This window comes from Octopus sinensis, linkage group LG14 (assembly GCF_006345805.1).
Source record: "Octopus sinensis linkage group LG14, ASM634580v1, whole genome shotgun sequence".
In the NCBI taxonomy this organism is placed as follows: domain Eukaryota; kingdom Metazoa; phylum Mollusca; class Cephalopoda; order Octopoda; family Octopodidae; genus Octopus; species Octopus sinensis.
The window spans coordinates 41,307,445-41,321,289 of record NC_043010.1 but is presented as its reverse complement, the minus strand read 5'-3'; the positions used below and the strand labels follow the sequence as shown (position 1 = coordinate 41,321,289).

General features: G+C 38.2%; 1 protein-coding gene across 5 annotated transcripts in view; it reads right to left on the bottom strand.

Annotated features, from left to right (window-relative positions):
• Positions 1 to 12,310, bottom strand: part of LOC115219326 (fibronectin type 3 and ankyrin repeat domains 1 protein-like) — a 34,644-nt gene extending 22,334 nt beyond the window's left edge. For all 5 annotated transcript variants that reach the window (XR_005001873.1, XM_036508895.1, XM_036508892.1 and 2 more), the window contains exons 1-4: positions 12,116 to 12,310; positions 7,678 to 7,861; positions 5,799 to 5,926; positions 3,439 to 3,520 (exon numbers count right to left, since the gene is read on the bottom strand). Coding sequence is in view for 4 of the 5 variants with exons in the window: in XM_036508895.1 (XP_036364788.1) it covers positions 3,439 to 3,520; positions 5,799 to 5,926; positions 7,678 to 7,861; positions 12,116 to 12,125 (404 nt within the window). In the remaining variant the exon portion in view is untranslated. The remainder of the gene's footprint in view (positions 1 to 3,438; positions 3,521 to 5,798; positions 5,927 to 7,677; positions 7,862 to 12,115) is intronic.
• Between the last annotated feature and the right edge of the window lie 1,535 nt (positions 12,311 to 13,845).

Genomic DNA, 13,845 nt, shown 5'->3' with positions numbered 1-13,845 from the left:
GTAATATAATCATCATAATCATTGTTATTTTCATTAACATCATCTTACTGTCACAATCATTGTGGATCTTTTCGGTTTGAACGGCAGTTTTTTCTAGCGGTGTCATATGAAATTGTCACCCATAATTATGACCCTAGTATCGATCTATTGCATTTCAATCTGTTTTAGGGTTAGGGTAAGTTAGGGTTAGGGGTGGGGGGAAGGGTATCTTTTTTTTCTTCAGAAATGTAAATAAACCTAATCTGTTTCTTAAACGAGAGACATATTCATACGGCACAGAATGTTTTCACCTCAATAGACGGTCATTGATTGGTTGAAATTGCAGAAATTGAAGGAAAAAAAACAACAAATATCTTACAAACTATAGAATTTTCTCAATAAAGGCAAGAGAAAAAGATGCTTTATAAGCACATTCTACCAGTATACGAAGTTTAAAAGTGTTTAGTTACGTGGAAATTATTTTTAAAAACTGCCGTTCAAACGGCAAAGATCCATCGTTGTTCACCATCGTTATCTTAATCCTCATCACTTTCAGTATAATAATCAGATTAATGATCTTCATGGCCATAACTAGGATCATTATCATTAGTATTTATCATCATTAGCATTCATATTCATCTTCATTTTCACTGCAACCATATTGTCATCATTAGTTACTGGAGAATAAGGAACACAAGATTTTGTTTTTTAAAAAAAAAATAACACAAAATATGAGACTGAGGCTAATTGATATTTATAGTAGAAAGGAAGCTACCAGTTCTTGAAATATTATCATACAGGAGTACATGTCTCAAACATATTTGTCCTCTTGCATTTTGAGAACTGAAAGTGTAGTAGATTCAGAATATTTTCTGAGAACATGTACTTGATGTAAAATGTTCGACAAATTCTGTCGAATTGCTGCTATTGTGCCTGACATCATACTTGTCATTGTACCTTTCTAAACAAAAGACTCAATGGGCACAAGTATGACGTCAGGCACAATAGCAGTAGTTTGACAGAACTTGCTAAACATTTTAGATTTTGAACTTGAAAAAAGACAGCTAAGCTGTCGAAATATTGTTCAAGCCAATAAACAATCTATTACAACTGCATTGTGCTCTTCTTATTGTCCACCACTGCCACCGCCACCACCGACACTATCACCACCATTATTTAACATCCATGTTCCATGTTGGCACAGGTTAGATGGTTTGACAAAATCTGATATGTCCAAGGACAGCATCAGGCTCCAATGTCGGCTTTGGCATAGTTTTTATAGCTGGGTGCCCTTCTAACATCAAACACTTTATAGCATGGAGTGGATACTTTTTTGTGCCACCTACACTATTGGGGTTGCCATGCAGTTTGCAAGACTACAAACCCTGGGGGAGGTGGTGGTGGTGGGGGTGTTAGCTTCATGCCAGGGGATAAGGGAATTATTAGGGAGGAGAATAACAGGCTCTTGCAGAGGGATTTGCATGGCTACTGACATCTAGTAGGAGAAAGAGGGAAAGGAGGAAGAAAGAGAAAATGATCAGTAGAAGCTGCAAAAGATAGATAATGGGGATAAGGTGTCCAGGTGTCACCACAAGGCACAAACTCAGAAGTGGGTGAGGATGGTTTGCAAGATTGTATGAGAAGAAGAATGAAGCAGACTGCCAAAACAGGTAGGGTTGACAGGTAGATGATGCAAGCTGGCAAAAAAGTTAGCATGCCGGGCGAAATGTGTAGCTGTATTTCGTCTGCCGTTACATTCTGAGTTCAAATCCCGCCGAGGTCGACTTTGCCTTTCATCCTTTCAGGGGGTCGATAAATTAAGTACCAGTTGCGCACTGGGGTCGATGTAATCGACTTAATCCGTTTGTCTGTCCTTGTTTGTCCTCTCTGTGTTTAGCCCCTTGTGGGTAGTAAAGAAAGAGGTATTTCATCTGCCGTTACGTTCTCAGTTCAAATCCCGCCGAGGTCAACTTTGCCTTTCATCCTTTCAGGGCCGATAAATTAAGTACCAGTTGCGCACTGGGGGGGGGGGGGGTTGATGTAATCAATTTAATCCGTTTGTCTGTCCTTGTTTGTTCTCTCTGTGTTTAGCCCCTTGTAGGTAGTAAAGAAATAGGTAGACGATGCAAGAACCATGAGTGGGGGGCAAGATAGAAAGATGTAGAAGAGATGTTTTTAAGTTCTGTTGGTCGAAGCAAATAATAAATTAAACTAAAATCATACAATCAATACTTCTTTTTTTTAAATTATTTTAATGTTTTGTGTAAATAATATTGTGTTAGTCTCTATTGCTTCATTCATCTAGGAAGGTGTAAATATTTACTGTTTAAAATACTGTACCTGGAGAAGTTTTCATTTTTTATCACTTTTTTTCGTATTAATATAAAACATTGATTCATTTCAGGCAAATGCAAAAATTAGACTTCTGCTTCATCTTTTGATACTGAATTTCGTTATTGACCCACTACACTCTCGGAGTGGCTGGCGTTAGGAAGGGCATCTAGCTGTAGAAACTCTGCCAGATCAAGATTGGAACCTGGTGCAGCCGTCTGGTTCGCCAGCCCTCAGTCAAAATCATCCAACCCATGCTAGCATGAAAGGCGGACGTTAAATGATGATGATGATGATGATGATGACTAACCAAAGATTGATAAGGAAAACAAACAATTTTTCTATATAACATTACATATTTCAATGAAGATGTCAGACCAGATGAAATAAGGCCATAAACCGGTTTGGCCCAAGGGCCCCTTTATAGATAGTAGTTTCATAATCTGTTGTCCCTAATATTGAGTTCATATTCTGGTACAAGACCAGCAAATTTGGAGGTGGGGAGTAAATCAATTACAGTGACCCCAGTACTCAGCTGGTAGTTATTTCATTGTTCCCAGGAGGATGAAAGGCAAAGTTGATATCGGCAGAATTTGAACTCAGAATATGAAGAAAGACAAAATGCTGCCAAACATTTCACCCAGCATGCTAATGATTCTGCCAGATCGTCACCTTAGTTGTTCCTAATATTGAAAAAACAGAAGGCATAGGAATTTTTTTTTTTTTTTTTTTTTTTTTTGCTATATTGAGCAATTTCAATTACTTTCAAAGTACCATTTTGCTGCAAATAATGATAGCAATGGTAGTATTTATGTGCTTAATTGTGGCGATAATGACAAATGAGGATGGTGCTAGTGGTAGTGGTTATGGTGATTGTGTTTGCATTGATTAAAGACAAGTGGTAATGATACAGTGATGATGATTAATATGATGTTAAAGATGTCAATTGAAAATCCAAGATTACAACAATAGTAGAGGTATTAAACATGATGAGAGAAGATACTCAAGAGTTAACAATGCAACAATGAAACAGAAGTTAACAAAATGAAATTAAGAGAAGAAATATTAGCATAAATAATAATGATGGTCAAGAAACAAAAACTCAGAAAGGAAATGTCAGTGCTTTACCCAGAATTTAGCACATCCACAATTTCGGGAATTTTCTGGCGACGTACAGCTTTGTGTAAGTTCTCTCCATAGAATGGTTCCTCTATAGAAAAAAGAAATTTAAATGGATGAAATCAATTTATATATTTAATCATTAACTTAATTTTAATTGAATACCGTATTTGACGGCATATAAGACGCACTTTTTTCAAAAAAATTTGGCTCAAAAAATCGCCCTGTGTCTAAATATGCGAAGTTAAGACCCTCCCGTAGGCTAATCTTCTCCCAGACGCTCACTAACCTAGCTTACGATAAGTATTTCTACCTACGCTGACGCCTTAATGATATTATCCGTAGTCATGCATCATTATTTTATTGCTAGTATTAATATTATTATTATTATCAGTATTATTACTTTAAAATACGAATTATCGTAAAAAAACTTTTTTTCCTGAATTTGACCTGCTGAAATGAGGGTGCGTTTAATATACCAGTGTGTCTAATATGCCGTCAAATACGGTATATATTTCTTTACTACCCACAAGGGGCTAAACACAGAGGGGACAAACAAGGACAAACAAACAGATTAAGTCGATTATATTGACCCCAGTGCATAACTGGTACTGATTTAATCGACCCTGAAAGGATGAAAGGCAAAGTCGACCTCGGCGGAATTTGAACTGAGAACGTAACGGCAGACGAAATACGGCTACGCATTTCGCCCGTGCTAACGTTTCTGTCAGCTTGCCACCTTAATTTTAATTAAATATAATCACCAGAATTTTCAAAAATTACTTCTGGAGTCTGTTGTGGATCAATTTTAATTATCTAAATTAATAATGAAAAAAGAATGAATGAAAATAGAGCTATGTTACTGTTGTTCTTTGTATTGTACTTTAGGTCAACCTTGATAGAGAAGACCTGTAAGTGAAGGCATTCCAAAATGTGACCATCCCAGGTATCTAGGACTACATTATCTTGTGTGTTCTTTCCTTTTTTTATAACAGTGCAGTGTATGTGAAGGAAAATTTGCTGTTAGTTCTAGCAACTCAGGCAACTGTGCAGGTCTCTTGTTAGCTTGAGCAGAGTGTGCATGAATGTGTGTGTCTGTCTTAGTCTGTCTGACTGACAACCACAGTTTCTATTCTTAGTTCATGGTTGAGTGCTTATCAATAAGAAGAACATCTAGCTGAGAGAGAGTAAGTAACTAAAACACCTCCAAATGTGCCCTCAGAGTAGAAACAGGAATTACCTGAGATACAAGGTGGACTTGGGAAGAAGCCAGTCAAAACTTTTGACTGAGAACATGGGATATTTCACAGAAGAGATGAAGTAGAGCCAAGATGCACAGTTAGTGGATGAATTGTAAAATAGACTTAAAAATTAATGATGATGGCAGAAATGATGATCTTGATTATAATTAAAGGGAGGACAAAGGGGCAAGGAAGAAGTAGGGTTTAGCAATGACTAGAATGATGATGATGAGGAGGAGGATGAAGAGGAGAATGGGTATGGTGGTGATAAATGTTCACACATCCTAATCTGTAATCACTCACATACACAAAGAAGTGAAATATTGTTAAAGAGAAAACAAATATATACATTTATGCACACACAGATATTAAAATTCACTCACTCAATATAACAATCCATGAAGACCTTTGGAATCAAGGGGCTCATCAGGTTAACAATGTATTCCTCATCAAACATTAGCTCCACCTCTCAGAGTGATGAAGATGAAGAGCTCATTCAGGTTAAGTGAACCATAAATGTTAACCATAGCCAAAATATCAACCCAATCCTCCAAAAATTTAACATTCACAGAAAATTTGTAAATATTAGAGATGTAAAGAAAAAAATCACGAGAAAAAGCCCAGCATGAAGACTTTCTAACTCCCTGGAACCAATAAAACAGTAAAAATAATAAAATAATTTAAGATGTTGGAAGGACTTGTCCCAAACTTTGGCATCGAGAGTTACACAAATACAAGAACTGGGCGCCACTGCATAGTGCCAAGGACTTCAAATTCGCCATCAAGATGTAGGACAAGATACTGCAGTAGCCTGGGCTTCAGAGGTCCACAGCTCTTCAATATCCTCCCAAAGGACCTGAGAGACCTGCATGGGGTGGATGCAGATGTCTTTAAAATAAAGCTGGACCTCTTCCTGTCAGGTGTCCCAGATGAACCAACTTTACGGCAGGAGGTGCAGATGAGGGCAGCTGCATCAAACTCTCTCATGCACCAAATGTCAATTGCTAAAAAGCATTCATGAAGTAAAATCATGTAGCAACACCAAGTGACGGTGCCCCAGCATGGCCACAACTTGTGAGCTGAAACTAGATGAGATGAAATGAAAAAAAATGAAAAATGTTTACTTACTGGCTGTGAAGATTTTTGCTGGAGGTGACCAGTAAGTGTAATCATCATCACTTCGATGAAATCGAACTCGAAACATGTACTGACTGCATGCATTAAGATCCATCACAACTGTATGTTCACCATATCCTCTGTAAAAAAAGATAGATAATATAGTTTGTCTATTATTTGGTTGTCATCTTTCTCTCTCACACATACACACCAGTGTAGTGCATTGAGTAATTATGACAATACCACACCAAGAGGATGATGGAACAATGAGTTAGCAGAAATAGTAGGCTGCTAGATATAAGACTTAATAGTATTTAATCTTAGCTCTGACTTCACATGTTGTGGTTGTCAAACTTGCCTTCCATCTTTACACAGTGTCAACTAAGAAAAGTATCAGTGATTTACTAACATCAACTATATCCACTCTACAATAAAGTTTGGCTTAGAGTAAGTTCTATAGTGTGAATTAAAATAAGGTTTGTATTTTCTTTTATGATTTTAAATATTATTACTAGTACATTACATGATATATTCTGTGCATGCAACAGCTCTTAGATTTGCTCCAAGTTTTATCCTACTGTCTTAAAAATAGATGAATATACCGGATGTCCAAGCTCTGGATGCAAACCTCCAGGAAAGATGGCATGGTTACAGCAGATGTTTATTGTAGGTATGTAAATATATTAAGTCTTGTTGTGGAGAAAATTTGGTGATAAAAAACTAGCTTCTAGTAATTTTGAGTCTTTGTAAAAACTGTCTTCAGGCTTGGTATAAAATACCATATTCTCTAATTTAGGCACAAACTCCTAAAAAATATATTCTGATACATGCAAAGCTTAACCATATATTGTACCACACTGTATATCAGAGTGCATGTAAATATACTTAGTTTTGCTGTGAAGACTGTTATCAGAAAATCATTCAGTTGATGAAAGTAAATGATTAGCATCTATATGGAATAAGGTGAGGGCGCGTGGCTTAGTGGTTAGGGCATTCGGCTCATGATCGTAAGGTTGTGAGTTCGATTCCCGGCGACGCGTTGTGTCCTTGAGCAAGACACTTTATTTCACGTTGCTCCAGTCCACTCAGCTGGCAAAAATGAGTTGTACTTGTATTTCAAAGGGTCAGCCTTGTCACTCTCTGTGTCACGCTGATTATCCCCGAGAACTACGTTAAGGGTACACGTGTCTGTGGAATGCTCAGCCATTTGCACGTTAATTTCACGAGCAAGCTGTTCCGTTGATCGTATCAGCTAGGACCCTCGTCGTCGTAACCGGCGGAGTCTTTAGTGCTTCCATATGGAATAAGATTTGGACATGTGGCTATGCAATCAGTTGTGAATCACCTTAACTTCAGAGCCACTGTATCTAATTTATACCACATCAGCAAAAAGCAATAAAAGTTACACTCAATAGATTATATTGTTTTCAGTAATGTTTAATGTGCAGCTGACCTTGACTGAACAGTACTATTTGATTAAGGTCAGCAGTAATGCAATTTCATCAATGGAGAGAAGGAATATAGAATCATTTATGCATCTGCTCAATAGCAGCCAAATTTATTTCATCTTACATCCTATCATCTTAAAAAAAATGGAAAATCACATTAAATAAAACACAGATTGTTCAAACTAGAATGTCTTTAATAATAAGGTTACTGAATCAGGTCTGACAAAGAAAGACACATTAGAGAATATTAACATAAATACACTCTGTAAGAATAAAAAAAAACAGGAATGTCACAGCTGGAATGTCTTTGATTATATGTCTCCTAGATCAAGGTTAAACTGGATTAAACAACAGCAATAACTATTTTCATATAAATGAAATCGTCTTTAAATTTTAAAGTTAACTATCCTACTAGATAAATCAGCACATATTAGTGTACATACATATATACATTTTTCCAGCCATCTTCATGTTCAATATGACCTTCACATTGCTGTGCAATGGTGTAGATTCTCTCAGTTTCATTTAGAATGTGGTATTTGAACTGGAGCAGAGAAGAAGACCAATCAAGATGTACAGAATAATGGTTTGAAGAAGTCACATCAGGATCTGCGACCGAAATTTTATCTGATCAGGTAGAAAAAAAAATTTAAAGTTAAAATTAGGATGGTAGAAATAAACACAAAATTGTATGGATAACTTTATTAGTACCTGTACTAGCCACCTCCAACCTCACCTAAAATGCATCAGTGAAACTTGTTCTATCAAACTTATAGGGCTGAAAAGCAAAGTCAGTATTTGAAGAGTTTAAACTAAGAATAAAAATAATTTCTAACAGAGGTATGAGGCCACAAATGGTGTATTTTTCCAGCATTATTTTATTGATACTTTGTATGTGTGTGTCTGGCTATGCTAGTACTTTGAAAATACCTTCTGAAGTGATGACTATGTTCTGCATAATTATGGGTTGCCCTTTGGCAAGGCATACCTATTTCTTTACTACCCACAAGGGGCTAAACACAGAGGGGACAAACAAGGACAGACAAACGGATTAAGTCGATTACATCCACCCCAGTGTGTAACTGGTACTTATTTAATCGATCCCGCAAGGATGAAAGGCAAAGTCGACCTCGACGGAATTTGAACTCAGAATGTAACAGCAGACGAAATACCTATTTCTTTACTACCCGCAAGGGGCTAAACACAGAGGGGACAAACAAGGACAGACAAACGGATTAAGTCGATTACATCCACTCCAGTGTGCAACTGGTACTTATTTAATCGACCCCGAAAGGATGAAAGGCAAAGTCAACCTCGACGGAATTTGAACTCAGAACATAACGGCAGACGAAATACCGCTAAGCATTTCGCCCGGCATGCTAACATTTCTGCCAGCTCGCCGCCTTTGGCAAGGCATACCACCCGCTCAGCCACACTGCTGGGGATACTGCAAAGTCATGGGACTGCAGCATTGTAGATTAAGAAGAGGTAGTGGAAGAGCTTAACAGAGTGCTTCTTATATTGATGGTGAATGGTGCTTCTTATAATGATGCTAGGTGGTACTTCTTACATTGTACTGAGTAGAAGAATCCTAGAAGATCAACAGTCAAGATTACCAAGCTCTATCAAGAGAGCAATTGCAATGTAATCCACAGGGGCAGTATTTATGGTTGTGTAATCAGCTAATGAAAGATACACTATGACTTTAAGGTCCCAGTTTAAAGATGGTCACAGAGAGTCATGGGAATCTGTACAAGCAGTACAACCACCTGATAAAAATATGCATGTATATATATATATATATATATATATATATATATATATACTTTTCATTGACAACTCGTGATTGTCACACGCTGATGACGAGTCAATACCCAGAAACTCGAGTTCGTATGTATCATAGGTTGAAGATGGGGAGGATGGCTTCCCTTTGCAAGTATTGACAGGGCACAGAAAGTGCACCAATAGCCAGCTGAAGGAGGTGTCCTCCTGAGGCTACAAGCTACAGTAGCATCCACCCTTAGTGGTTAGTCACATTTAAGTGGCAAATATACTTCACAATGTGTTGCAGCTACTGTTTATACCTTGCTCAGAGATTTATTATTGCTTGTATACATAAATATATATATATAATATATATATATATATATACATGAACATGAACATGAACGTCGAAATAAATATCAATGGACATAGTAGTTGTGATGCCTGTGCCGGTGGCACATAAAAAGCACTATCCAAACGTGGCCGATGCCAGCACCACTCCGACTGGCTTCTGTGCCGGTGGCACATAAAAAGCACCATCCGAACGTTGCCAGTGCTGCCTTGGCTGGCTTCCGTGCCGCTGGCACGTTAAAAGGTCCAACCGATCGTGGCCGATGATGATATATATATATATATATATATATATAGAGAGAGAGAGAGAGAGAGAGAGAGAGAGAGAAAGATGGTGAATTTGAAGTTTTGGCCAGCTAACTAACCCATCATCAGAATGCAGGTATGCATCACAGACCAATGATGGCTTAGCTGGCCAAAACTTCAAAGTCACTGTCAGTGCTGTTCTTTTTAAAGAATATTAAATTTGTACTCAATAAAAGGAGTAACCTTTCAAAACAATGTAAAATTGTTTTTATTATGACTGAATGAAAAGCAAATATTTATATATAAGCAGTTTGGGTCTGTGCTAGTTTAGATGAGATGCAGTTTGAGTTTGTGCCAGGGAGAAGCACCACTGATGCTATATTTTTAGTAAGAAAACTGCAGAAGAAATTCCTAGCTGAAAATAAACATCTGTACTTGGCTTTTGTTGACATGGAGAAAGCCTTTGACATGGTCCCCTCATCCCTTATCTGGTGGTCAATGCGGAAACTAGGGATAGATGAGGTGTTGGCGAGAGCTGTACAAGCCATGTACAGGGATGCTGTCAGTAAGGTGATGGTTGGCAATAAGTATAGCAAAGAATTCCGGGTAGAAGTAGGGGTTCATTAAGGATCAGTTCTTAGCCCCCTCTTGTTTATCATAATCCTCCAGGCAATAGCAGAGGAATTTACTTCAGAGGAATTATTTACTTCAGAGCTAATAACAGAGGAATTCAAGACAGGCTGCCCCTAGGTCTTCCTCTATGCTGATGACCTTTGCTCTAATAACAGAGTCACTACCAGAACTAGAGAAGTTTCATGTGTGGAAGCAAGGTCTAGAATCGAAGTGCCTTAGAGTTAACCTAGCAAAAACTAAAGCCTTATTAAGTAGGAAGGTGAGCAAATCACAAATCTCTTCTGGTAGATGGTCCCGCTCAATCTGTAGAAAAGGCGTAGGTAGAATCTCTATAAGATGTACCCCATGTAAGCTAGGGACATAAAAGAGGTGCAGCAATACCGAATGAAGGCTAACTGGGAAGATAGTTTTTGTATGTGGCAGATGCTCAGGAGCAATAAACACTGAAAATGTGCTGAGAACAACTTCCGCCAGTTTCCAGGGAGAAGTAGTTGATAGCTTCCATTACCTAGGTGACCAAGTCAGTAGCAGGGGAGGGTGCGCTGAAAGTGTAGCTGCTAGAATAAGAATAGCCTGGGCAAAGTTCAGAGAGCTCTTTCCTCTGCTGGTGACAAAGGGCCTCTCACTCAGAGTAAAAGGTAGACTATATGATGCATGTGTATGAACAGCCATACTACATGGCAGTGAAACATGGGCTGTGACTGCTGAGGACATGTGTAAGCTCGCAAGGAATGAAGCCAGTATGCTCTGATGGATGTGTAATGTCAGTGTGCGTACCCAACAGAGTGTAAGTACCTTGAGAGAAAAGTTGGACCTAAGAAGCATCAGATGTGGTGTGCAAAAGAGACGACAATGCTGGTATGGTCATGTGGTGAGAATGGATGAGGATAGCTGTGTGAAAAAGTGCCACATCCTAGTGGTTGAGGGAAACTGTGGAAGAGGTAGACCCAGGAAAACCTGGGATGAGGTGGTGAAACACGACCAAGGCAATAACTAGTGACTGAGACCTTTGGAAATATGCTGTGCTTGAGAAGACCCAGCAAGCCAAGTGAGACCATAACCTGTGGCCTATGCCAGGAGTCTAATGGCTGAAGAAGCGGGAAAGGATGGTCTTAGGATCTGCTCCGAGAAAACAAAGGAGATGCAATCCAGTGGGCAAGGGGATACACAAATCCTTGTGAATCAAAAACCTATTGAAGTCGTTCATGCATTAACTTATTATTGCTTTCTGTTAACTTGCCTTATTTGATATTTCAATTAGGCTCTTTTGGTTTAATTTCAATGATTTTATTACGTTCAAATTATTCCATGAAAATATTCAAAGTGGCTCGCGATAAGAAACCCAGGGTGTAGTGAAAAATAAATTGGAAAAATTCCCTTCAAAGCGGAAAAAATCCAACTTAAGTAGGCGTCCTGATCCGTGATATTTTAGATTAGGCAAGAAAGTATTGATCGAAAAAAGCATTACAGCCGTGACGATCCTTTCCTTTTCCAGACAGTGCATCGAGCATTATATTATCCAGCGAGTCCATATTTTTTTTAAAACGATAAGATATACTTGAGATTTAGTTCCTATTTCTGGAAGGTCGAACGAATTCATTCATAGAAACTCCCTTCTTAGCTCGTTTTCCCCCACTAAAAAAAAAAGAACAAAAACAAAAAAAAAAACAAAAGCGTAAATAAAAGGCGAAAGTAAAACAAATACGTACACCCGGTGTTTAGGATTAAGGTTTAGGGTTAGGGTTAAGGTTTAGGGTGAGGATTAGGGTCAGAGTTTTTGTTACGCCGAAAACGGGTGGTGAACGTATTCTTTACCTCCGCCAAACGTAAACAAAAAAGGAAACATTAATTAAATATAAACAAAACAAAAATATAAATTCTACCTACTCGTTGGCATTACAGGGTATATAATGAATACATATATTTATGAAGAGTGAGTGATCGAGATGATAATTACTAGTCCCCTTTCACTCATGGAAAGGCGGGTACTCATGGGCCAAAAGCAAAATAAAATGTCAACCGAGCATATAAACTGGCAGTTGACAACGAAATGAACTCAGAAAAACCGCAACCAAGACGCTGTTTTTAGAGAAAGCATGCACGAGGTTTATTACGTATGTATACATACTCACTGACACATATACATATATAAACACACACATCTCTCTCTCTCTCTCTCTCGTTTGCTCTCTTAATATATATGTGCATGGGTTAGAAACTCTTTTTAAACGTCTTTATTATTCTGACAGTTGTTTGCACGCCGGGCAAAGTGCTTAGCGGCATTTCGTCCGTCTTTACGTTCTAAGTTCAAATTCCTCCTCTTTCTTCCAGCCCTACATGTACCTCTTTCGGATCTTTTCGGTTTGAACGGCAGTTTTTTCTAGCAGTGTCATATGAAATTGTCACCCATAATTATGACCCTAGTATCGATCTATTGCATTTCAATCTGTTTTAGGGTTAGGGTTAGTTAGGGTTAGGGTTAGGGGTGGGGAAAGGGTATCTTTTTTTCTTCACAAATGTAAATAAACCCAATCTGTTTCTTAAACGAGAGACATATTCATACGGCACAGAATGTTTTTACCTCAATAGACGTCATTGATTGGTTGAAATTGCAGAAATTGAAGAAAAAAAAACAACAAATATCTTACAAACTATAGAATTTTCTCAATAAAGCCAAGAGAAAAAGATGTTTTATAAACACATTCTACCAGTATATGAAGTTAAAAAGTGTTTAGTGACTTGGAAATTATTTTAAAAAACTGCCGTTCAAACCGAAAAGATCCAAAAGCAGAAGCTGTGATGGTCTCTGCAGCATTCAGATTCTCTTGCTTGATGGATTCTTTGATTTATTCTTCTGACTGTTTCAGTATACCTCCAGTAACATACCTTTCCTAAAATGTTCATAAATTAAGTGAAGCTCGTTTTTGTGGATTTATTAAACCTGTCAACGATTGTACGATACTAATTAAAATTTTCTTGTAAAAGCATATATTATTTAAAAATATAAAAATATTCTCAAGTTATTCATACAAAGTTTGAATCAAAAGTGATTAATAAATGGAAATAATTAATCATCATTATACTCTTGTCTTTCAATTGTGATGTTGCTGTTTCTGTTCCTGCTGAGCGAAGCAGTCTTCGTCCCAGAGCTTGCAGCAGGAGAAGTCTGAATTGTGGTCCTTTGCTATTCATAAGACTCGCAGAAGAGAAAGCAGGTTAACCCCTGATACCGAGAGCATCGACAGATGGATGAATGCGCATCCAGGCTCAGCGGTTGCGTAGGAATTCGGGGACAAGAAACAGGAAAAAAGAGTGAGAGGAAGTTGGGATGAAAGAGTACAACAGGCGTCGCCACCACCCCCTGCCAGAGCCTCGTGGAGCTTTAGGTGTTTTTGCTCAATAAACACACACAACGCCCGATCTGGGAATTGAAACCGCGGTCCTCCGACCGCGAGTCCGCTGCCCTAACCACTGGGCCATTGCACTCCCACAATGTTGCTGTATAAAATGTGTATATAATGTCTTTTGTGCCAAGAAATTTGCATCAATCATGTGGTTCTGGGTTTGATGCCATTGCACAGCGACTCAGCAAAACTATTTCTGGTTGGTCAATACTT